Source organism: Nerophis ophidion, linkage group LG18 (assembly GCF_033978795.1).
Source record: "Nerophis ophidion isolate RoL-2023_Sa linkage group LG18, RoL_Noph_v1.0, whole genome shotgun sequence".
NCBI classification, from domain to species: domain Eukaryota; kingdom Metazoa; phylum Chordata; class Actinopteri; order Syngnathiformes; family Syngnathidae; genus Nerophis; species Nerophis ophidion.
Window position 1 is genome coordinate 39,203,774 of NC_084628.1, and position 24,682 is coordinate 39,228,455.

Here is a 24,682-nt window from a genome sequence, read left to right on the forward strand (position 1 = left end):
ATTGATAGCGACGAACTAGAAAAAAAAAACGCAATTGCATTGGGACGTATTCCGATGTTTTTAAACACATTTACAAGGATAATTCTGGGAAATCCCTTATCTTTCTATTGAGTTGCTAGTGTTTTAGTGAGTTAAATAGTACCTGAGAGTCGGAGGTGTACGTCCACGGGTGTCTTGACGCCAATGTCTCAGGGAAGTCGACGCCAGCTTCATGGACCGCCCAAGCTCAGCTTTTCTCCGGTAAGAAACGACTTTTTAACCACAATTTTCTCACCGAAACCTGCTGGTTGACATTTGGTCTGGATTCATGTTTGCTTGACTGCGCTCTGATCCATAGTAAATTTTCACCTCCGGGAATTTTAAACAAGGAATCACAGTGTGTTTGTGTGGCTAAAGGCTAAAGCTTCCCAACTCCATCTTTCTACTGTGACTTCTCCAATATTAATTGAACAAATTACAAAAGATTCAGCAACACAGATGTCCAAAATACTGTGTAATTATGCCGTTAAAACAGACGACTTTTAGCTGTGTGTGTGTGCGTAGCGCTCATATTTCCTAAAAACGCATGACGTCTTGCGTACACGTCATCATTACACGACGTTTCCAAGACGAAACTCCCAGGGAATTTAAAATTGCAATTTAGTAAACTAAAAAGGCTGTATTGGCATGTGTTGCAATGTTAAAGGGGAACATTATCACAATTTCAAAAGTGTTAAAAACAATAAAAATCAGTTCCCAGTGGCTTGTTGTATTTTTTGAAGTTTTTTTCAAAATTTTACCGGTCCCGGAATATCCCTAAATAAAGCTTTAAAGTGTCTTATTTTCGCTATCTTCGAAACCACTATCCATTTCCCTGTGACGTCATACAGTGCTGCCAATACAAACAAACATGGCGGTTACCACAGCAAGATATAGACATTAGCCCGGATTCAGACTCTGATTTCAGCGGCTTAAGCGTTTCAAAAGATTACGCATGTATTGAAACAGATGGTCGGAGTATGGAGGCAGATAGCGAAAACGAAATTGAAGAAGAAATTGACGCTATTCGGCCATAGCGTGGGTGTACCTAATGAAGTGGCCCATAGCTTGGCTGCCTTATTAGCATCGCCGGTAAAATGTGCGGACCAAACGATCAGGACTTTCGCATCTTGTGACACTGTAGCAACTTAAATCCGTCGATTGGTAAGTGTTTGTTTCGCATTAAATGTGGGTATCTAGTTTCAAATGTACATACAGCTAGCGTAAATAGCATGTTAGCATCGATTAGCGTAGCATGTTAGCATCGATTAGCTGGCAGTCATGCCGCGACCAAATATGTCTGATTAGCACATAAGTCAACCACATCAACAAAACTCACCTTTGTGATTTCGTTGACTTAATCGTTGCAAATGCATCTGCAGGTTATCCATACATCTCTGTGTCATGTCTGTCTTAGCATCGCCGGTCAAATGTGAAGACACTCTGGTACATTCAATGGGGGTCTGGCGGCAGATTTCTTGCCAGTGGTGCAACTTGAATCCCTCCCTGTTAGTGTTGTTACACCCTCCGACAACACACCGACGAGGCATGATGTCTCAAAGGTTCCGAAAAAATAGTCGAAAAAACGGAAAATAACAGAGCTGAGACCCGGTGTTTGTAACGTGAAAATGAATATGGCGGCTGTGTTACCTCGGTGACGTCATCGCTAAAAGACCAATAAACAGAAAGGCGTTTAATTTGCCAAAATTCACCCATTTAGAGTTCGGAAATCGGTTAAAAAAATACATGGTCTTTTTTCTGCAACATCAAGGTATATATTGACGCTTACATAGGTCTGCTGATAATGTTCCCCTTTAATATTTCATCATTGATATATAAACTATCAGACTGCGTGGTGGGTAGTAGTGGCTTTCAGTAGGCCTTTAACCTAACATATTATGGTAAGAGTCATTCAAATAACTATAACATATAGAACTTGCTATACCTTTACCAAACAATCTGTCACTCCTAATCCATAAATCCCATGAAATCTTATACGTCTAGTCTCTTACGGGAATGAGATGAATAATATTATTTGATATTTTACGGTAATGTGTTAATAATTTCACACATAAGTCGCTCTTGAGTATAAGTCGCACCCCTGGCCAAACTATGAAAAAACTGCGACTTATAGTCCGAAAAATACGGTAGATTTTGATACATGTAATGCTCAAAAGGCTATTTTAGTAGAATATGCGTGTGTAAATATGGGATGTGTAAATATCAAAATATTACGTCTAATCACTTTTTGTCAGGCAATAAAACATTTAATGAACGTTTGACATGAATGAATACATCCAAACATGTTGTACATCTTTACTCTGCCAACTCCAAAGGTATGCGCCGCTTCCTCTTGTGGTTTTCTGCCGCATATTTCACTACGTCCAGCTTGTAATCTGCAGTACATGATTTCCTTTTCGCTGCCATTTTTGCTCACCCCTTCTCAGTTTTTATAAGTTACCGCCAACGATGAAATGATCCATTTTAATAGCTACGGCAGTAGCATATAGCAGTTAGCATCCCATGACCCACAATGCACTTCTGCCATGACCCTCCTCCGCCAAATTCTTATTGGTTGACGTGTGTGTGACGATTGCTGACATTTTCTTGGTGTTTTCCGCGAATGAGATGAATAATATGTTTTGATATTTTACGGTAATGTGTTAATAATTTCACACATAAGTCACTCCTGAGTATAAGTCGCACCCCCGGCCAAACTATGAAAGAAACTGCGACCGAAAAATACGGTATGTGTAATTAACAGCCCAGGATGACAATTAGAAATGAATCATATATCTACATTCTGTAATCACGTGGTCACTCATTAAATAATCAATAAAAAAATGCGGCTTTGCAGTTGATCATTTGTGTGGTGCAGGCTGTTTTCCTTGTGTTTTGCAGAAGAAAGGAGGTCAGAAGGCGGATTAATATGCAAAGCTCTTTTAGCTAATAACGTGTGTGCAAGCATTTGCTTATCAACACAACACTAAAAGAAGTCTGTTTCATAGCAGTCCTTGATGGGTATCATATCTGTGTGTTCTGCAACAAGGAATGTCCTAACTTCCTCCACCAACGAGCTGAAACCGGAATCTCAAAGGAGAAATCCAGGCCCTTTTGATAATTGTAGAAGAAGAATAGAATATAATGGACTTTATTGTCATTATATTTGCATATAATGAAATTAAGGACTCCAATTTAAGGTGGAAACAAATATGGAATAAACATGAATCACATAAGTAGTAAAGATTAAAAAATAAGAATTGAAATAAACCAACTACTCAGGCTGGGCGATATGGCCTGTAATTAATATCTCGATATTTTTAGGCAATATCGCAATACACCATAAATATCTCGATATTTTGCCTCAGCCTTGAATGAACACTTGATGCATATAATCCAATCCAATCCACTTTATTTATATAGCACATTTAAACAACAGTAACGTTTCCAAAGTGCCGCACAGCCATGTTAAAAACAATATTATGCTCCACCAATGACTGAATAAAATAAAAACAATATAAAAACAAATATGATTAAAAACAATTTTAAAGGGTAAAATCAATTAAAACAGTAAAATAAAAATCAAAGTGTATAAAAAACACAGAGGACCACACAACTCACGTAGTGTTAAAAGCCAAAGAATAAAAGTGGGTCTTAAGACGAGACTTAAAACACTCCACTGTGGAAGCAGTTTGAACATGGAGGGGCAGAGTGTTCCAGACCTTAGGGCCGACCACAGAGAAGGCCCTGTCTCCCCTGGTTTTAAGTCTGGTCTTGGGCACCACGAGCTGGAGCTGGCTCTCGGACCTCAGAGCGCGCGCAGGAATTTGGATGAGGTCCGAGATATAATGAGGTGCCAGTCCATGTAAAGATTTAAAAACAAACAGCAATGTTTTAAAATCAATTCTAAAATGAACAGGGAGCCAGTGCAAACTCTGAAGAATTGGGATTATATGCTGGCGTTTCCTGCTGCCGCGTTCTGGACTAACTGCAACCGGGAAAGAGCTTTTTGGCTAATGCCAGCATAAAGTGCATTGCAGTAGTCCAGGCCACTTGAAATAAAAGCATGCACGACTTGTTCAAAAAGGTTAAAAGATAAAAACGGTTTAACCTTTACTAAAAGACGAAGGTGATAAAAACACGATTTTAAAACGCCATTGTCTTGTTTGTCTAGTTTAAAATCGCTGTCTATAGTGACGCACATCATTTTGCAATGGTCCCAAGTCAGTGAGGGCTGGACCAAAAACTAAAATGTCCGTTTTTCCCTCATTCTTTATTAAAAAATTCTGGGCTAACCAAGCCTTGACATCACATAGACAGTTAAGAAGGGGTGTAAGGGGGCCGTGGCTTTTTGAAATCGGCATATAAATTTGGCAGTCATTTGCATAAAAGTGATAAAACACTCCATGTTTCTTAAAAATATCTCCAAGAGGGAGGAGATAAAGAGCGAACAGGATGGGGCCTAAAATAGATCCTTGGGGGACACCACAGTAAATCACAGCAGTATGATGATTCTATGTGTCTACATTCAAACATTCTTCTTCATACTGCATTAATATATGCTACTTTTAAACTTTCATGCAGAGAGGGAAATCACAACTAAAAGTGTATTTATTAAACAGTTATTAAGCAGTGGCACAAACATTCATGTCATGTCCAAAACAGAAAGTGCAATATTGTCAGAGACATTTTAAAACAAGCTATGAGTGCACTTTTGTGCATGATGTCAATAAGATGACATACCAAAACACTCAATTAAAGTGCACTTTTTGTACAGAACGCCACTACAATAGTTTAAAACAAATAAAGTGCACTTTTGTGCATGATGTCACCCAAGATATTTCAATAAGTGTCAAATAAAAATGAGCTGCATAATAGGAAATCAAATAGTGTATGTCCTTCGCTAATGCAGACGTTATCTCCTTCTGTTGACTATTTTTTCCATACGGCGTTGATGTGGAAATGGTTGCTTCGGCATTTTGTCGGTGTGGCATCGAACGAAGATGTTGACATGCAGAGTTTCAAGCACTCTTCATTCTCTAGCAGGTTACTTTTCAAATGATGCTACATATTAGCAGTTATGCTACTTTTTGTAGCAACGCCTTTGCCCCACACTTGACAAAACCCGGCTGTCTGTTCAACATCTTCCCGCTTGAAGCCAAACCACCGTCAGACGATGGCCCCCCGTCTGTTTTTCTTGGGAATTCATTCTTCCTTCATTTGTTACCGGGATCGCACCTTCTTTCTCTCGTATGACCACTCACACCACAGCTAACGTTACCCATGCCGCTACCTATCTGCTCCGCGAGGGTGTATACGTATGTGACGTATGTAAGAAGGTGCGGTTGTTTTATGTCTCAGTGAGAAGGAGAGACAAGAAAGAGTGAGAAGAGCCTGTAGTGCAGGGGTGCCCATTACGTCGATCGCGAGCTACCAGTCGACCGCGGGGGGTGTGTCAGTCGATCTCCAGCCAGGCTTTTAAAAAAAATAGACCTAAAAATTAGTGATCATCAATCTTCACCAAGACGTCACTTAAATGACATTCACGGTACCGGAGGGTCTTGTGAGATGACGCTAGCTGCTGCAAGATCATTATTATGAAAATATGACCGAGAGGAAGGCGAGAAACACTATTTTATTTCAACAGACTCTCGCGCCGTACCTTCCGTCAAAACTCTAAAGGCCGACTGCACATTTCCTATCTTCACAATAAAAGTCCTGCTTCATGCTGCCTGCGCTAACTAAATACAGAGTCTCGGAAAACTGGCGTGCACAAGCGATCCCTCAGAAAGCTGGCGTGCACATCACTTGTGCACGCCAGCTTTCCGAGACTCTTATTTTGTTAGCGCATGCAGCATGAAGCAGGGCTTTTATTGTGAAGATAGGAAATGTGTAGTCGGCCTTCAGAGTTTTGACGGAAGGGACGGCGCGAAAGTCTGTTGAAATAAAAAGTGTTTCTCGCCTTCCTCTCTGTCATTTTTTCATAATAATGAACTGGCAGCAGCCAGCGTCATCTCACAAGACCCTCGGGTGCCGTGAATGTCAATCAAGCAAGCTACGGAATTTGCCGCCAATGTTTTTCTTGTAAAGTGTATGGAAGCTGGATGAATTAGATGCCAAAAACCAACCACTTTCATGTGGTATCGTACAGAAAGGACAACTTTTTTTCTCCTCCATTTGAAAATCTGGGCGTTATCATCATTACTGTCTGATTCCAATCAATGCAAGTCATCAGAATCAGGTAATACACCAACTTATATTCTTGTCTTCGTGAAAGAAAGACATCTATATGTGTTACACATGCTTGTATTATCATTAAACACATTTAACTTGTTTACAAAAATGTCTCTTTCATAAATAAATAAATATAAATGATATATATAAATGAGGTAGATCCCCTCGAGTTGGTCAATTGAAAAGTAGCTCGCCTGCAGAAAAAGTGTGGGCACCCCTGCTGTAGTGTAATGCCCGCAGCTAAAAGCAACTACGTGAGAACGTATACTCCGAAATAACACAACATAGTCATTTTCTATATCGCACAGAGACAAACCCTCGATATATCGATACATCGCCCTACTGACTACTATCCAATAATGTAATGTTTTTTAACAGGTTTAAACCAATAATACGTATTTATGTACTTTAAAAAACAACAAACTTTATGTAAGGTTTGTCTTATGGGAGACAATGTTGTCTTTATTCGCGTCATCCTATTTTACTCTCTTGTCAACCTTTTGCTTTTCTGTTTTTTGTTAGTTTATTTAATATGTGCAGTGGGCCAAAGAAAAAACAAGCTGCAGGCCGCTAATAGATTATTCGGACATTACTCACCTCTAAACGTCTAAAAAAAAACTCCAATGGGGAACTGACGCCTTTGCACTCAGACTGCGACGTGCACTTTGTGATGGTGATAGGCCGCGGCAAATTCTTTACACGTCTCTGTACGCACGTATTTAGTCCGGATGATGTTTGCTTTTTTTTGTACTGTTCATTATGAGTGGAGTTGGCCCTGAGAAAAGGGAACTTGACTTATGAGAAGATGTTGCACTACATCACCACAATAAGAGAGAAAAGTCCCTTCTCTAAAGTGTCCAAAAAAGTTGTACTTGATATTTTCTTTGTGCAAAGAATTTAAATAAGCATCACATTAAATTTGTATACACGTACATCATGAGACTTGCAGAAGAGACTCTCTTCTGTTACTTGATCAGGTAGAATTGTGGTGCATTTTGCTTCTTGCAAATTCAACTCAGAGCTTCCGAGTGTTTTTTTTTTGTTTTGTTTTTTGACCCTGGTCGTTGTGATTACAACTTGGAGTACTTTTCATTATTGCAATGTGGACGTATTTGTCACTCTCTGTCTCCTGTGTGTGTGTAGCCATGGTCGTCACTGTTGCGGAACTGGAACAGCTTGGCAGTTACTCATCCGGGCTACATGGCCTTCCTCACTTACGACGAAGTCAAAGCGCGGCTGCAGAAGTTCATTCACAAACCCGGCAGGTGAGAAGTGGTTGAGTTATGACCTCCTGTGGAATATTCAGAGTATTCTTTAGTTTTTGTCTAATTAAATGTAAAACCAATCAATCAATCAGTCAATCAATGTTTATTTATATAGCCCTAAATCACAAATGTCTCAAAGGACTGCACAATACCAGGAATACATTTTCACATGTGAATAATACTGTATAATAGACTGTATTTATATTATTTACATGTGAATAATGCTGTATAATAGACTGTATTTATATTATTTACATGTGAATAATGCTGTATAATAGACTGTATTTATATTATAATGCTGTATAATATATTGTATTTATATTATAATGCTGTATAATAGACTGTATTTATGGTAATCACATGTGAATAATGCTGTATAATAGACTGTATTTATATTAAAATGCTGTATAATAGACTGTATTTATATTATTCACATGTGAATGATTCTGTATAATAGACTGCATTTATATTATTCACATGTGAATAATACTGTATAATACTACATTTATATTATTCACATGTGAATGGTGCTGCATAATAAACTGTATTTATATTATTCACATGCGAAAATTGCTGTATAATAGACTGTATTTATGATTCACATGTGAATAATGCTGTATAATAGACTGTATTTATATTATTCACATGTGAATAATGTTGTAAACTGTATTTATATTATTCACATGTGAATAATGCTGTATAATAGACTGTATTTATATTATAATGCTGTATAATAGACTATATTATTCACATGTGAATGATTCTGTATAATAGACTGTATTTATAGTATTCACATGTGACTAACGCTCTATAATAAACTGCATTTATATCATTCACATGTGAATAATGCTGTAGAATACTGTATTTATATTATTCACATGTGAATAATGCTGTATAATACACTGTATTTATATTCTAATGCTGTATAATAGACTGTACTTATACTATTCACATGTGAATAATGCTGTATAATAGACTGTATTTATAGTTTTCACATGTGACTAACGCTGTATAATAGATTTTATTTATATTATTCACATGCGAATAATGCTGTATGATAGACTATATTTATATTGTAATGCTGTATAATATACTGTATTTATATTATTCACATGTGAATAATGCTGTATAATATACTGTATTTATATTATTCACATGTGAATAATGCTGTATAATAGACTGCATTTATATTATTCACATGTGAATAATGCTGTGTAATAGACTGTATTTATATCATTCATATGTAAAAATACCTAAGTGTTTATTGTTTGTGAGCGAACTGTGGTGCTGAATTTCCCCCTCGGAGTAGGAAGAAGCCTAATTTTTCTCCATGGCTTTTACTGTTAATTCATTCTCAACATGTTTATTAATAGGTTGACACTAAATCGTTTGTTCACTTCCTTTTTGTCACCGTTTTTCAAACAGGCAGAGAATAGATTTCACCGAGAACAGAAATGTAAGCAGTCTTTGAAATGAAATATCATTATTGCGGGTATTTTGTGTGTGGCCGAATAGAATAACCCGGCACACTTCTTTTTTTTTTTTTTCATGCAAAGTAGTAATTTGCATAGATGCAATGACAAGCAAGGCATTGGTCCTAGATTGGTTCAGCGCGTGCGTGCGTGCGTGCGTGCGTGCGTGCGTGCGTGCGTGCGTGCGAAGGCCCCGGTGCAGTGTAGCACTGGTCCCTAGCATCAATGGTCCCGATTGTGTGCTCTACAATGTCACTGCTTTGACTTGGCTGGCGTAGCACAACATTCAGCGTTTTATCGCTTAGTGTCGAGTGACACAGTGACACAACACGTTCTAGTCCAATTCTAGCAAGTACTGTAAAACTCCTCACGGCACGTCGCTTCATATTTTTAAACACGTCATCAGACCGTCCGAGAGCGTCATAGCTGCGTCTGTTTATATCTTCCTCATTAAAACAGTGGCATCTTCTCATGTCGTGTTTTATTTTCCTCATCCGTGTCTCCTCAGTTACATCTTCAGACTGAGCTGCACCCGTCTGGGCCAGTGGGCCATCGGCTACGTGACGGCAGATGGAAACATCCTCCAGACCATTCCTCACAATAAACCTCTCTTCCAGGCCCTCATAGATGGCTTCAGGGAAGGATTGTGAGTACAGAAACGTTCTACCTTGACACACTTCCAACAACACATGGAACAAAACAGCCAGTTTGCAGAATGAATGAAAATACACACAACCTATTTCCACGATATTCTGTATATCCGTGTAGGACTGGGCGATACGGCCTTTTAATAATATCTGGATATTTTTAGGCCATGTGACGATACACCATATATATCTGGATATTTTGCCTTAGCCTTGAATGACGGCGTGCGCAACCTGAGGGTCCCTGGTTCAATCCCCACCTAGTACCAACCTCGTCACGTCCGTTGTGTCCTTGAGCAAGACACTTCACCCTTGCTCCTGATGGGTGCTGGTTAGCGCCTTGCATGGCAGCTCCCTCCATCAGTGTGTGAATGTGTGTGTGAATGTGGAAGTAGTGTCAAAGCGCTTTGAGTACCTTGAAGGTAGAAAAGCGCTATACAAGTACAACCCATTTATCATTTGTCGTTTATAATCACAGCAGTATGATTGTTTCTATGTGTCTACATTCAAACATTCTTCTTCATTCTGCATTAATATATGCTACTTTTAAACTTTTATGCAGAGAGGGAAACCACAACCAAAAGTGTATTCATTAAACAGTTATTAAGCAGTGGAAAGTGCAAGATTAAAACAAGCACTTTTGTGCATGATGTCACAAAGGTGACATAGGGTTCTATAATTGGTCCTAAATTATTTACAATTTTCATTAATGATTTTTGTGATGCATCAAGTTTCTTAACATTTTTTATGTTTGCGGATGATACAACCATCCTTTGTTCCGGAAAATTTTTTTTAATGAACTTTTGGTAAAAATAGAACAAGAAATGACAGTGCTTAAAAACTGGTTTGATATGAATAAATTATCACTTAATATTGCTAAAACTAAATTCATGATATTTGGTACCAAAACTGAGGTATCTAATGAAGTAAATATTAAAATAAATTGAGCGTGTCTTTGATACTAAGGTTTTTGGGAGTTATAATTGACTATAAATTATCATTATATAAAAACAAAAATATCAAAAACACTTGGTGTTTTGTATAAAACTAAAGAATTACTTAATTATAATTCTTTGTTAACAATTTATTATTATACTTTGATACTTCCGTACATGAAATACTGTATAGAACTCTGGGGAACCACTTTTAAAACCATAATTAATGATATTGTTTTGCTGCAAAAAAATAGTTGTACGGCTAATAAAACAAAGCAGGATATTATGATATTATGACCCATCCATTATTTGTTCAATCAAAACTTATGAAATTTCGAGATATTGTTTATTATAAAATAACACAGATAATGTTCAAAGCAAAAATAGATACTCTTCCAGAAGGAATTCAAAAATACTTCTCTTTACAGACCAGCAAATACAATCTAAGAGATTTAATCTAAGTTTATTTTACCAAAAGCAAGATTAGTTGTTAAACGTAGATGTTTATGTGGTTTGTGCAGCCCTTTGAGACACTAGTGATTTAGGGCTATATAAGTAAACATTGATTGATTGATCTGTTCTCGGTGTTCATTTGTGGAATTCTAATGGTAAAGTAATAAAAATGAGTGACTCAGTATTTAATTTCAAAAAGAAAATGTCACGATGTATTTTAAAAAGTTATGTGAACTAGAAATGTATGTTTGTTTAGTTAAATGTTGTATTTAGAAGGTATGTATGTTTATTTACAAAAAAGTGCATGTGTGTAAGTACATATGTTTGTATTATTTGTTAAAGGGCGACTTAAAGGAAAAATCTGAATGACTATATTCCTTTTGTATTACATAATTATTAGAAAAGGTAACTTAATTGAATGTAAAAATGTTTATGTTGGGCATATAAGCTTTTTTGCCTGTTTCAGTCATGTTATTCATTTTTGAATCGTGATCCATGTTTGAATATGTTTTTGTTAGACTGAAAATAAACTGAAACAGAAACATATCTAAACAACACTAAATTAAATTGCATTTTTTGTACAGAACGCCACTACAATAGTTTAAAACAAAAAAGTGCACTTTTGTGCATGATGTCACTAAGATGACATATCAAAATAACACTAAATTAAATTGCACTTTTTGTACAGAACCCCACTACAATAGTTTAAAACAAAAAAGTGCACTTTTGTGCATGATGTCACTAAGATGACATATCAAAACAACACTAAATTAAATTGCACTTTTTGTACAGAACGCCACTACAGTAGTTTAAAACAAAAAAGTGCACTTTTGTGCATGATGTCACTAAGATGACATATCAAAACAACACTAAATTAAATTGCACTTTTTGTACAGAATGCCACTACAATAGTTTAAAACAAAAAAGTGCACTTTTGTGCATGATGTCACACAAGATATTTCAATAAGTGTCAAATAAAAATGAGCTGCATGATAGGAAATCAAATAGTGTATGTCCTTCACTATGTGGTAGGTTATCTCCTTCTGTTGTTGACTATTTTTTTCATACCGTGTTGATGTGGAAATGTTTGCTTGGACATTTTGTGGGTGTTGACATGCAGCGTTTCAACCACTCTAGCAGGTGACTTTTCAAATGATGCTAGAAAATCAGCTACTTTTTGTAGCAACGCTTTTGTCCCATACTTGACTTATTACGGTTGTCTGTTCGACATCTTCCCGCTTGAAGCCAAACCATCGCCAGACGATAGACTCCGTGCCGTTTTTCTTGGGAATTAATTCTTCCTTCTTTCGTTACCAGATTGGCACCTTCCCTCTCTCGTATTACCACTCGCACCTCACCGCTAGCATCACAGCTAACGTTAGCCATTCCGCTACCTGTCTGCTCCGCGAGGGCGTTTGATGTTGCACGTATGTGACGTATGTAAAAAGGTGCGCTTGTTTTATGTCTCCGTGAGAAGGAGAGACGAGAAAGAGTGGGAAGAGCCTGTAGTGTAAAAGCAACTGCGTGAGAAGGTATACTCCAATATCACCATATAGTCATTTTCTATATCGGACAGAGACAAACCCGCGATATATCGAGTATATTCCTTTTATCGCCCAGTCCTATATTGGTCTCTCATCGGCCAAATAGGAACCCATAACGTTCTCATGAGAATCTTAAAGGTGTGGAAACAGTAATATAAATTCACCTGATACCACTTGTTTGTTAGCATCTTCACACTTTTGGTATTTTCATTGAAATACTCCTTCGGTGGCTGTATTTTTTTATTCGAAATGTGTAATCTTTTAAAGTTTTATATTATGAAAAGGACCTTTTGTCAAATGTCAAGCTTCAGTAAATACAGCTTGAAGCTGTTTTCAGGTTAATTGGAATGAAAAAAGGCACCAGTGCGATTGATTGTTGTCTACAGCCATGAGATTTATGCCTCAAAACTACAGATGTCCGATAATATTGGACTGCGAATATTACCGGCCGATAAATGCTTTAAAATGTAATATCGGAAATTATCGGTATCGGTTTCAAAAAGTGAAATTGATGACTCTTTAGAACGCCGCTGTATGGAGTAGTACACGGTAGTACAGAGCGCCAATAAATCTTAAAATATCACATATCTACGGCTTCTCACACACACACACACACACAAGTGCAAGTATGCAAGGCATACTTGGTCAACAGCCATACAGGTCACACTGAGGGTGGCCGTATAAACAACTTTAACACTGTTACAAATATGCACCACACTGAACCCACACCAAACAAGAATGACAAACACATTTCGGGAGAACATCCGCACCGTGACACAAAATAAACACAACACAACAAATACCCAGAATCCCTTGCAGCACTAACTCTTCTGGGACGCTTCAATATAGACAGAGCATGTCCAAAAATCTAAGCTGCTGTTTTGAGGCATGTAAAAAAAAAAAAATGCACTTTGTGACTTCAATAATAAATATGGCAGTACCATGTTGCCATTTTTTTTCCATAACTTGAGTTGATTTGTTTTGGAAAACCTTTTTACATTGTTTCATGCATCCAGCGGGGCATCACAACAAAACGAGGCATAATAATGTGTTCATTCCACGACCGTATATATCGGTATCGGTTGATATCTAAATCGGTAATTAAGAGTTCGACAATATTGGATATTGGCAAAAAAGCCATTATCGTACATTTCTACTCAAAACTATTTGTTAAATTAGATTTGTATTTAGATACTACATGCAGTATAATGGTTTCTTTGATGTGTCCTGTCCAGAGGTGGGTAGAGTAGCCAAAAACTGTACTCAAGTAAGAGTACTGTTAATTTAGAGATTTATTACTCAAGTAAAAGTAAGGAGTAGTCACCCAAATATTTACTTGAGTAAAAGTAAAAAGTATGTTGGGAAAAAACTACTCAAGTACTGAATAACTGATGAGTAACCTGATTACGGCAACAAATAATGCACAAAAACATAAAAATAGCAATGAGCAAATTCAGAGCCAGGAATATCTCTTAAGCAACTAAAACAATAATATATGTTAAATAATAATACATTAAAATATAAAAAGGCAAATTGAGCCACAATAACTTAACAGCACCATAGGCTCAGTAGGCATTCATTGATTGATTGATTGAAACTTGTATTAGTAGATTGCACAGTACAGTACATATTCCGTACAATTGACCACTAAATGGTAACACCCCAATAAGTTTTTCAAGGTCAATCAATTATTTAATAAATGACCAAGTCGAGGTGATCTACCTCATATATACATACACACACATATCATATATATTAATATGTCCAGGGTGTACACCGCCTTCGGCCCGATTGTAGCTGATAGCGCCCCCCGCGACCTCAAAAAGGAATAAGCGGTAGGAAATGGATGGATGGATATATATATAATTTATATTTATTTATTTTGCTGTTTTTGTTACATGTTAAAGGTGTTTTAATGAATATACATGCATTCTTAACACATAGATTCCTATCTTTCATGAAGACAAGAATATAAGTTGGTGTATTACCTGATTCTGAAGACTTGCATTGATTGGAATCAGACAGTATAGTGCTGATAATGTCCACGTTTTCAAATGGAGGAGAAAAAAAAGTTCTTCCTTTCTGTCTAGTACCACATGAAAGTCGTTGGTTTTTGGCATCTTATTTGTCCAGCTTCCATATTCGTTTTTATACACTTTACAAGAAATACATTGGCGGCAAACTCCGTAGCTTGCTAGTTTGTTAGTGCTGGCTTTCGGAGACTCTTATTTTGTTAGCGCAGGCGCGATGGAGCGGCGCTTTTATTGTGAAGACAGGAACTGTGCGATCAGTCTTTAGGCTTTTACCGGGAAGTACCGTTGAAATAAAAAGTGTCTTTTTTCCTTTACACTTTTGATTGATTGATTGACACTTTTATTAGTAGATTGCACAGTACAGTACATATTTCGAACAATTGACCACTAAATGGTAACACCCCGATAAGTTTTTCAACTTTTTTAAGTCTGATTCGACGTGTGACGGTCACGTGACCGCCTTGTTTTGTTTGATTGGTCCAACGTCACCAGTGACTGCATTTGATTGGTGAAACGAAAGCATGCGTAGTTCCTACTTTGAAAAACCAAAACAAACATTAATAGATCGATAAAAAAAAGTAGCGAGTAACGAGCTGAATGTACATGAATGGAGCGGAGTAAAAGTAGCGTTTCTTCTCTATAAATATACTCAAGTAAAAGTAAAAGGATGTTGCATAAAAACTACTCTTAGAAGTACAATTTATCCCAAAAGTTACTCAAGTAGATGTAACGGAGTAAAGGTAGCGCGTTACTACCCACCTCTGTGTACTTGTAATGCTTCAACTTTGTGCCTATTTGTCTTCAGCTATTTATTCCCTGATGGCCGACCTCAAAATCCAGACCTGACAGGACTTTGCGAACCTTCCCCTCAAGACCACATCAAAGTCACTCAGGTGGGCGCAGCAGACATGTGTGATGTAGTGTGGCTGGTTTTGTGGATGCACGCACAGTCGGTATGTTTGAAAAAAAAAAATGAAAAAAAAGACAAAGTGTCCTGTCAGGAAGATGTTGAAATGAACGAGATGAAAATTTAAACTACAATATAAATTGTTATTGCCATCAAACGTGAGATCTTGACGGGATTACATGTGAATTACAGTTTGTTAGGCACAGGTGAAATACAAGATTAAGACAGTGAGACTCCTCAGCCTTCCCGGTAAGGTCTATTCAGGTGTACTGGAGAGGAGGCTACGCCGGATAGTCCAACCTCGGACTCTGGAGGAACAGTGTGGTTCCCGTCCTGGTCGTGGAACTGTGGACCAGCTCTATACTCTCGGCAGGGTCCTTGAGGGTGCATGGGAGTTTGCCCAACCAGTCTATATGTGCTTTGTGGACTTGGAGAAGGCATTCGACGGAAGTCCTGTGGGGAGTGCTCAGCGAGTACGGCAGGGGTGTCAAACCCAAATACAGAGTGGGCCAAAATTTTAAACGGAACAAAGCCGCGGGCCAAGGTTGAACAAATGAACCTTTTAATAGGGACCCAAACAAGTGTTGCATTGAATATTGAACAAGCAAGGCTTGTATAACTTTATAGTGACATGCAAAATCGATTTTCAAATATTGTAGCATCCCGAAAGAGTTAGTGCTGCAAGGGGTTCTGGGTATTTGTTCTGTTGTGTTTATGCTGGGTTACAGTGCGGATGTTCTCCCTAAATGTGGTCGTCATTCTTGTTTGGTGTGGGTTCACAGTGTGGCGCATATTTGTAGCAGTGTTAAAGTTGTTTATACGGACACCCTAAGTGTGACGTGTATAGCGGTTGACCAAGTATACGTTGCATTCACTTGTTTGTGTGTAAAGTCCGCATATAGTATGTGACTGGGCCATACAATGTTTGCATGGAGAAAAAGCGGACGGGACGACAGGTTGTAGAGGACGTTGAATGCAGTGCCTTTAAGGCATGTCCCCAATGATGTTGTTTGGGTGGAAATCGAGAGAAAATCGGGAGAATGGTTGCCCCGGGTGATTTTCGGCAAGGGCACTGAAATTCGGGAGTCTCCCGGGAAAATCGGGAGGGTTGGTAAGTATGAGTATTAGCAGTGAATGCGGTGTTATAATATAATTTGATATTGCCTCAAGGGCCAAATTAAATCACACGGTGGGCCAAATTTGGCCTGCGGGCCAGAGTTTGACACCCATGGAGTACGGGGTATCGGACTGTCTGATTGTGGCAGTCCGCTCCCTGTATGATCAGTGTCAGAGCTTGGTCCGCATCGCCGGCGGTAAGTCTGACCCGTTTCCGGTGAGGGTTGGACTCCGCCAAGGCTGCCCTTTGTCACCCATTCTGTTCTTAACTTTTATGGACAGAATTTCTAGGCACAGTTAAGGTGTTGAGGGGATCTGGTTTGGTGGCTGCAGGATTAGGTCTCTGCTTTTTGCAGTGGATGTGGTACGGATGGCTTCATCTGGCCAGGATCTTCAGATCTCACTGGATCGGTTCGTAGCCGAGTGTCAGCACCTTCAAGTCCGAGTCCATGGTTCTCGCCCGGAAAAGGGTGGAGTGCCATCTCCGGGTTGGGGAGGAGACCCTGCCCCAAGTGGAGGAGTTCAAGTACCTCGGAGTCTTGTTCAAGAGTGAGGAAAGAGTGAATGGTGAGATCGACGGTGCGGCGTCTTCAGTAATGCGGACGCTGTATCGATCCGTTGTGGGGAAGAAGGAAAGCTCTCAATTTAGCGGTCGATCTACGTTCCCATCCTCACCTATGTTAATGAGCTTTGGGTTATGACCGAAAGGACAAGATCACAGGTAAATGAGTTTCCTCCGCCGGGTGGCGGGTCTCTCCCTTAGAGATAGGGTCAGAAGCTCTGTCATCCAGGAGGAGATCAAAGTAAAGCTGCTGCTCCTCCACATGGAGAGGAGCCAGATTAGGTGGTGTGGGCTTTTGGTCAGGATGCCACCCGATGGCCTCCCCTAGGGAGATGTTTAGGGCACGTCCGACCGGTAGGAGGCCACTGGGAAGACCCAGGACACGTTGGAGAGACTATGTCTACCGTCTGACCTGGGAACGCCTCGGAATCCCCCGGGAGGAGTTGGACCAAGTGGCTTGGGAGAGGGAAGTCTGGGCTTCCCTGCTTAGGCTGCTGCCCCCGCGACCCGACCTCGAATAAGCGGAAGAAGATGGATGGATGGAAGACAATGCCATTGGCTGATTCTACCACTTAAATGTTCTTTATGAATTTGCATCGTCATATGGGGGACAACTTTGGGGACACAACAAATAGCCTGTTATCGCATGGTCAAAAAGTCAAGTCAAAGCGACATTTGTCAGCAAAATCCCATCGGTCCCACAAAACCGGTACGGTAACTACTTTAGGCTTGTCTGGCAGCTGGTAGCGAGTACGAGTAACTGATGCCGCCCTCTTCTCTCTACCCCCTCAGGAGCAGTATGAGCTCTACTGTGAGATGGGCTCCACCTTCCAGTTATGCAAGATCTGTGCAGAGAATGACAAAGATGTGAAGATTGAGCCTTGCGGTCACCTGATGTGCACTTACTGCCTCACCGCATGGCAGGTAAGAGGAGGCAAAAAGTGACATCTAAGTAAGATGATATACCTCAAATAAGGGTGATAGTTGCTTATTTTCTGTCTGATAAAATCATTCTTTCTCACTAAGCAGAATTCATGTTAGTGTTTTACTTGTTTTAAGGGTTTTGGTCCTAAATGATCTCAGTAAGATATTACAGTAAAATATTGAGTAAAACATGCTTGAAACTAAAAAATCAAGTGTTGCAGAGCTGTGTCATCAACACTCAAAAGTATAAAACTACTTTTTTTAAAGTAATAATTTCTTACTTCAAGCATGAAAAAAAAAATCAGGACTTTAACACAATTGTGTCTCATAATTAAAACAGATGACAGCCAAACGGACTTTGCTGTTTTATTTTCAATGAAACCAGAGAAAATATGAACTCATGAAAAAATACAAAAATGAGGGGTATTTTATTTGAACTAAGCAAAATTATCTACCAATAGAACAGGGCAATTTGGCTTGTCAAAACTTTCCAAAACAAGTTAAATCAGCTAACCTCAATCAACCCCAAAATACCTTAAAATTAGTATATTCTCATTAATAACAAGTGTACTAGTAGTTCACAAAATACCTTAAAATTTGTATATTCTCACTATTAAGTGTACTAGTAGTTCACAAAATTCCTTAAAATAAGTATGTTCTCACTAATAAGTGTACTAGTAGTTCACAAAATACCTTAAAATTAGTATATTCTCACTATTAAGTGTACTAGTAGTTCACAAAATACCTTATAATAAATATATTCTCACTAATAAGTGTACTTGTAGTTCACAAAATACCTTAAAATTAGTATATTCTCACTAATAACAAGTGTACTAGTAGTTCACAAAATTCCTTAAAATTAGTACATTCTCACTAATATTAAGTGTACTAGTAGTTCACAAAATACCTTATAATAAATATATTCTCACTAATAACAAGTGTACTAGTAGTTCACAAAATTCCTTAAAATTAGTATATTCTCACTAATAAGTGTACTAGTAGTTCACAAAATTCCTTAAAATTAGTACATTCTCACTAATATTAAGTGTACTAGTAGTTCACAAAATACCTTATAATAAATATATTCTCACTAATAACAAGTGTACTAGTAGTTCACAAAATTCCTTAAAATTAGTATATTCTCACTAATAAGTGTACTAGTAGTTCACAAAATACCTTATACTAAATATATTCTCACTAATAAGTGTACTAGTAGTTCACAAAATACCTTAAAATAAGTATATTCTCACTAATAACAAGTGTACTAGTAGTTCACAAAATACCTTAAAATAAGTATATTTCTCACTAATAAGTGTACTAGTAGTTCACAAAATACCTTAAAATTAGTATATTCTCACTAATAACAAGTGTACTAGTAGTTCACAAAATTCCTTAAAATAAGTATATTCTCACTAATAAGTGTACTAGTAGTTCACAAAATACCTTAAAATTAGTATATTCTCACTATTAAGTGTACTAGTAGTTCACAAAATTCCTTAAAATAAGTATGTTCTCACTAATAAGTGTACTAGTAGTTCACAAAATACCTTAAAATTAGTATATTCTCACTATTAAGTGTACTAGTAGTTCACAAAATACCTTATAATAAATATATTCTCACTAATAAGTGTACTTGTAGTTCACAAAATACCTTAAAATTAGTATATTCTCACTAATAACAAGTGTACTAGTAGTTCACAAAATTCCTTAAAATTAGTACATTCTCACTAATATTAAGTGTACTAGTAGTTCACAAAATACCTTATAATAAATATATTCTCACTAATAACAAGTGTACTAGTAGTTCACAAAATTCCTTAAAATTAGTATATTCTCACTAATAAGTGTACTAGTAGTTCACAAAATTCCTTAAAATTAGTACATTCTCACTAATATTAAGTGTACTAGTAGTTCACAAAATACCTTATAATAAATATATTCTCACTAATAACAAGTGTACTAGTAGTTCACAAAATTCCTTAAAATTAGTATATTCTCACTAATAAGTGTACTAGTAGTTCACAAAATACCTTATACTAAATATATTCTCACTAATAAGTGTACTAGTAGTTCACAAAATACCTTATACTAAATATATTCTCACTAATAAGTGTACTAGTAGTTCACAAAATACCTTAAAATAAGTATATTCTCACTAATAACAAGTGTACTAGTAGTTCACAAAATTCCTTAAAATAAGTATATTCTCACTAATAAGTGTACTAGTAGTTCACAAAATACCTTAAAATAAGTATATTTCTCACTAATAACAAGTGTACTAGTAGTTCACAAAATACCTTAAAATTCGTATATTCTCACTAATAACAAGTGTACTAGTAGTTCACAAAATACCTTAAAATAAGTATATTCTCACTAATAACAAGTGTACTAGTAGTTCACAAAATTCCTTAAAATAAGTACATTCTCACTAATAACAAGTGTACTATCCATCCATCCATCCATCCATTTTCTACCGCTTATTCCCTTTCGGGGTCGCGGGGGGCGCTGGCGCCTATCTCAGCTACAATCGGGCGGAAGGCGGGGTACACCCTGGACAAGTCGCCACCTCATCGCAGGGCACAATACCTTAAAATTAGTATATTCTCACTAATAAGTGTACTAGTAGTTTACAAAAATACCTTAAAATTAGTATATTCTCACTAAGTGTACTAGTAGTTCAAAAAATACCTTATAATAAATATATTCTCACTAATAAGTGTACTAGTAGTTCACAAAATACCTTAAAATTAGTATATTCTCACTAATAATAAGTGTACTAATAGTTCACAAAATACCTTAATATAAGTATATTCTCACTAATAACAAGTGTACTAGTAGTTCGCAAAATACCTTAAAATTAGTATATTCTCACTAATAAGTGTACTAGTAGTTCACAAAATACCTTATAATAAATATATTCTCACTAATAACAAGTGTACTAGTAGTTCACAAAATACCTTAAAATTAGTATATTCTCACTAATAACAAGTGTACTAGTAGTTCACAAAATACCTTAAATTTAGTATATTCTCACTAATAACAAGTGTACTAGTAGTTCACAAAATATCTTAAAATAAATATATTCTCACTAATAACAAGTGTACTAGTAGTTCACAAAATACCTTAAAATAAGTATATTCTCACTAATAACAAGTGTACTAGTAGTTCACAAAATACCTTAAAATTAGTATATTCTCACTAATAAGTGTACTAGTAGTTCACAAAATACCTTAAAATTAGTATATTCTCACTAATAACAAGTGTACTAGTAGTTCACAAAATACCTTAAAATTAGTACATTCTCACTAATATTAAGGGTACTAGTAGTTCACAAAATACCTTATAATAAATATATTCTCACTAATAACAAGTGTACTAGTAGTTCACAAAATACTTAAAATAAGTACATTCTCACTAATAAGTGTACTAGTAGTTCACAAAATACCTTAGAATAAATATATTCTTACTAATAACAAGTGTACTTGTAGTTCACAAAATACCTTAATATGAGTATATTCTCACTAATAACAAGTGTACTAGTAGTTCACAAAATACCTTAAAATTAGTACATTCTCACTAATATTAAGTGTACTAGTGGTTCACAAAATACCTTATAATAAATATATTCTCACTAATAAGTGTACTAGTAGTTCACAAAATACCTTAAAATAAGTATATTCTCACTAATAACAAGTGTACATATAGTTCACAAAATACCTTAAAATTAGTATATTCTCACTAATAACAAGTGTACTAGTAGTTCACAAAATTCCTTAAAATAAGTATATTCTCACTAATAACAAGTGTACTAGTAGTTCACAAAATACCTTAAAATTAGTATATTCTCACTAATAAGTGTACTAGTAGTTCACAAAATTCCTTAAAATAAGTATATTCTCACTAATAAGTGTACTAGTTGTTCACAAAACACCTTAATATAAGTATATTCTCACTAATAACAAGTGTACTAGTAGTTCACAAAATACCTTAAAATTAGTATATTCTCACTAATAAGTGTACTAGTAGTTCATAAAATACCTTAAAATTAGTATATTCTCACTAATAACAAGTGTACCAGTAGTTCACAAAATACCTTAAAATTAGTACATTCTCACTAATATTAAGTGTACTTGTAGTTCACAAAATACCTTAAAATTAGTATATTCTCACTAATATTAAGTGTACTAGTAGTTCACAAAATTCCTCAAAATAAGTATATTCTCACCAATAACAAGTGTACTAGTAGTTCACAAAATACCTTAAAATTAGTATATTCTCACTAATAAGTGTACTAGTAGTTCACAAAATTCCTTAAAATAAGTATATTCTCACTAATAAGTGTACTAGTAGTTCACAAAATTCCTTAAAATAAGTATATTCTCACTAATAACAAGTGTACTAGTAGTTCACAAAATACCTTAAAGTAAGTATATTCTCACTAATAACAAGTGTATTAGTAGTACACTTGTTATTAATGAGAATATACTTATTTCAAGGTATTTTTGTGTACTATTAGTACATTTGTGTACTTGCAGTACACTTGTTATTAGTGAGAATATACTTATTTTAAGGTATTTTTGTTTACTACTGGTACACTTATTAGTGAGAATATACTTATTTTAAGGTATTTTTGTGTACTATTAGTACACTTGTGTACTAGCAGTACACTTGTTATTAGTGAGAATATACTTATTTTAAGGTATTTTTGTTTACTACTGGTGCACTTGTTATTAGTGAGAATATACTTATTTTAAGGTATTTTTGTTTACTACTGGTGCACTTGTTATTAGTGAGAATATACTTTTTTTAAGCTATTTTGGGGTTCGTTGAGGTTAGCTAATTTTACTTGTTTTGGAAAGTCTTGACAAGCCACACTGTCTTGTTTTATTGGCATATCATTTTGCTCAGTTCAAATAAAATACCCATCATTTTTGTATTTTTTTGTCTTGTTTTTGAACGCTGACTTTTTGCAGTGTAAAAGTAGGCAAAACTGAAATGTAAGTAAGATGAAATATCTCGAATAAGGGTGATAGTTGCTTATTTTCTGTCTAAGATTATACTACGAGTACACAAGTGTACTGGTAGTACACTTGTGTACTACTAATACACTTGTTATTAGTGAGAATATACTTTTTTTAAGCTATTTTGGGGTTCATTGAGGTTAGCTAATTTTACTTGTTTGGGAAAGTCTTGACAAAGCAAATGTTCTTTTTTCTATTGGCAGATAACTTTGCTTAGTTCAAATAAAATAGCCCTCATTTTTGTATTTTTTTTTCTTGTTTTTGAACACTGACTTTTTGCAGATACCGACCGGTATGTGATAGTAACAATTCGAGACGCACTTTGGTTATCAGGCCATGGTTTGGTTTCATTTTCAATACAGTAAGGTAACAGAATTTGCAAAATGTCAAACGGCTTGGATTTTGTATGAACCGTTTTAATGATTTGTGATTTTTTTTTATTTTTATTTTTTTTTTAACTACAAAACTGCAAGCAGGTAATTCTCCAATAAATATCCAATACTTAGGAAAAAAAAATATTTTGAGGAAAGTGCAGACAAGTGCAAGAGTAGCAGTTTATACAGTCTCAATAAATATATTTACAAAACATTGTTAAGTTAAAGTACCAATCATTGTCACACACACACTAGGTGTGGTGAAATTTGCTGGGAGGTGAGGGGAGCAGTGAGCAGCAGCAGTGGCCGCGCCCGGAAATCATTTTTGGTTATTTTTAACCCCCGATTCCAACCCTTGATATTGAGTGCCAAGCAGGGAGGTAATGGCTCCCATTTTTATAGTCTTTGTCATGACTCGGCCGGGGTTTGAACTCACAACCTACCCATCTCAGGGCGGACACTCTAACCACTCGGCCACTGAGTAAAATGCGGCAATAATATTTCAGCTTGTAGCTTTCATTCCGAACTTTGTTGGAAGATGCTGGCTCCCTGGTTTGGTTTTATCCCCTTTACTTTGTCCGTTTGAGTATTTCACAAGAAGGTAAAGTGGTCTCAAACACGGAGTTTTTTATGCAAAGGCTGGGCTGCCCAGATTCCCTGACAGGGGTTAAGCCTTAATTCTAGACCAAGTCACATTTTAAACCAGGATTTTACTGAAACGGCTTTCTCAGAAATTGATTGAAATGGTTTGATTCGTCCTAGTCTTGAGTTAAATAATCTTATATCTTGAGGCAAATTCGGGTCTAAGGCAGGACTTGAGTCAAACCGGTCCAGATGCAAGTGTCACTCGAGAGTGAAGTCTGTATGCATGACGATGGAGTACATTGACTTCTTAACCACGGAACAAGGGCCCATTGCCCCCTGGAGGGGTACCCAAAAATATCTGTTTCTCAGCTGAGGTCCATATGGGGCGCAGCGGTACTCAGTTGTAATACACTTTTACACCACTTGTGGCAGTAATGACAATATCAAACAAACAGAAGAAGTCTGGAGCTTAAGTCGTAGAGAGGTTTATCAAGTGCGGAAATTATGACTAAAGTGGTGAAGCTGTATTTTTATTTGCACTTAAATCTTACTAGGAATGTCCGATAATATGATACAGGTTTTCCCACACATTCAT

At 36.6% G+C, this 24,682-nt stretch overlaps 1 protein-coding gene across 2 annotated transcripts in view; it reads left to right on the forward strand.

Moving 5' to 3' along the window:
- The window catches only part of cbl (Cbl proto-oncogene, E3 ubiquitin protein ligase), a 133,889-nt gene that overhangs the window by 80,978 nt on the left and 28,229 nt on the right, over positions 1–24,682 (forward strand). For both annotated transcript variants that reach the window (XM_061878093.1, XM_061878094.1), the window contains exons 5-8: positions 7,396–7,517; positions 9,498–9,635; positions 15,404–15,491; positions 17,976–18,107. In XM_061878093.1, the coding sequence (XP_061734077.1) occupies positions 7,396–7,517; positions 9,498–9,635; positions 15,404–15,491; positions 17,976–18,107 (480 nt within the window). The remainder of the gene's footprint in view (positions 1–7,395; positions 7,518–9,497; positions 9,636–15,403; positions 15,492–17,975; positions 18,108–24,682) is intronic.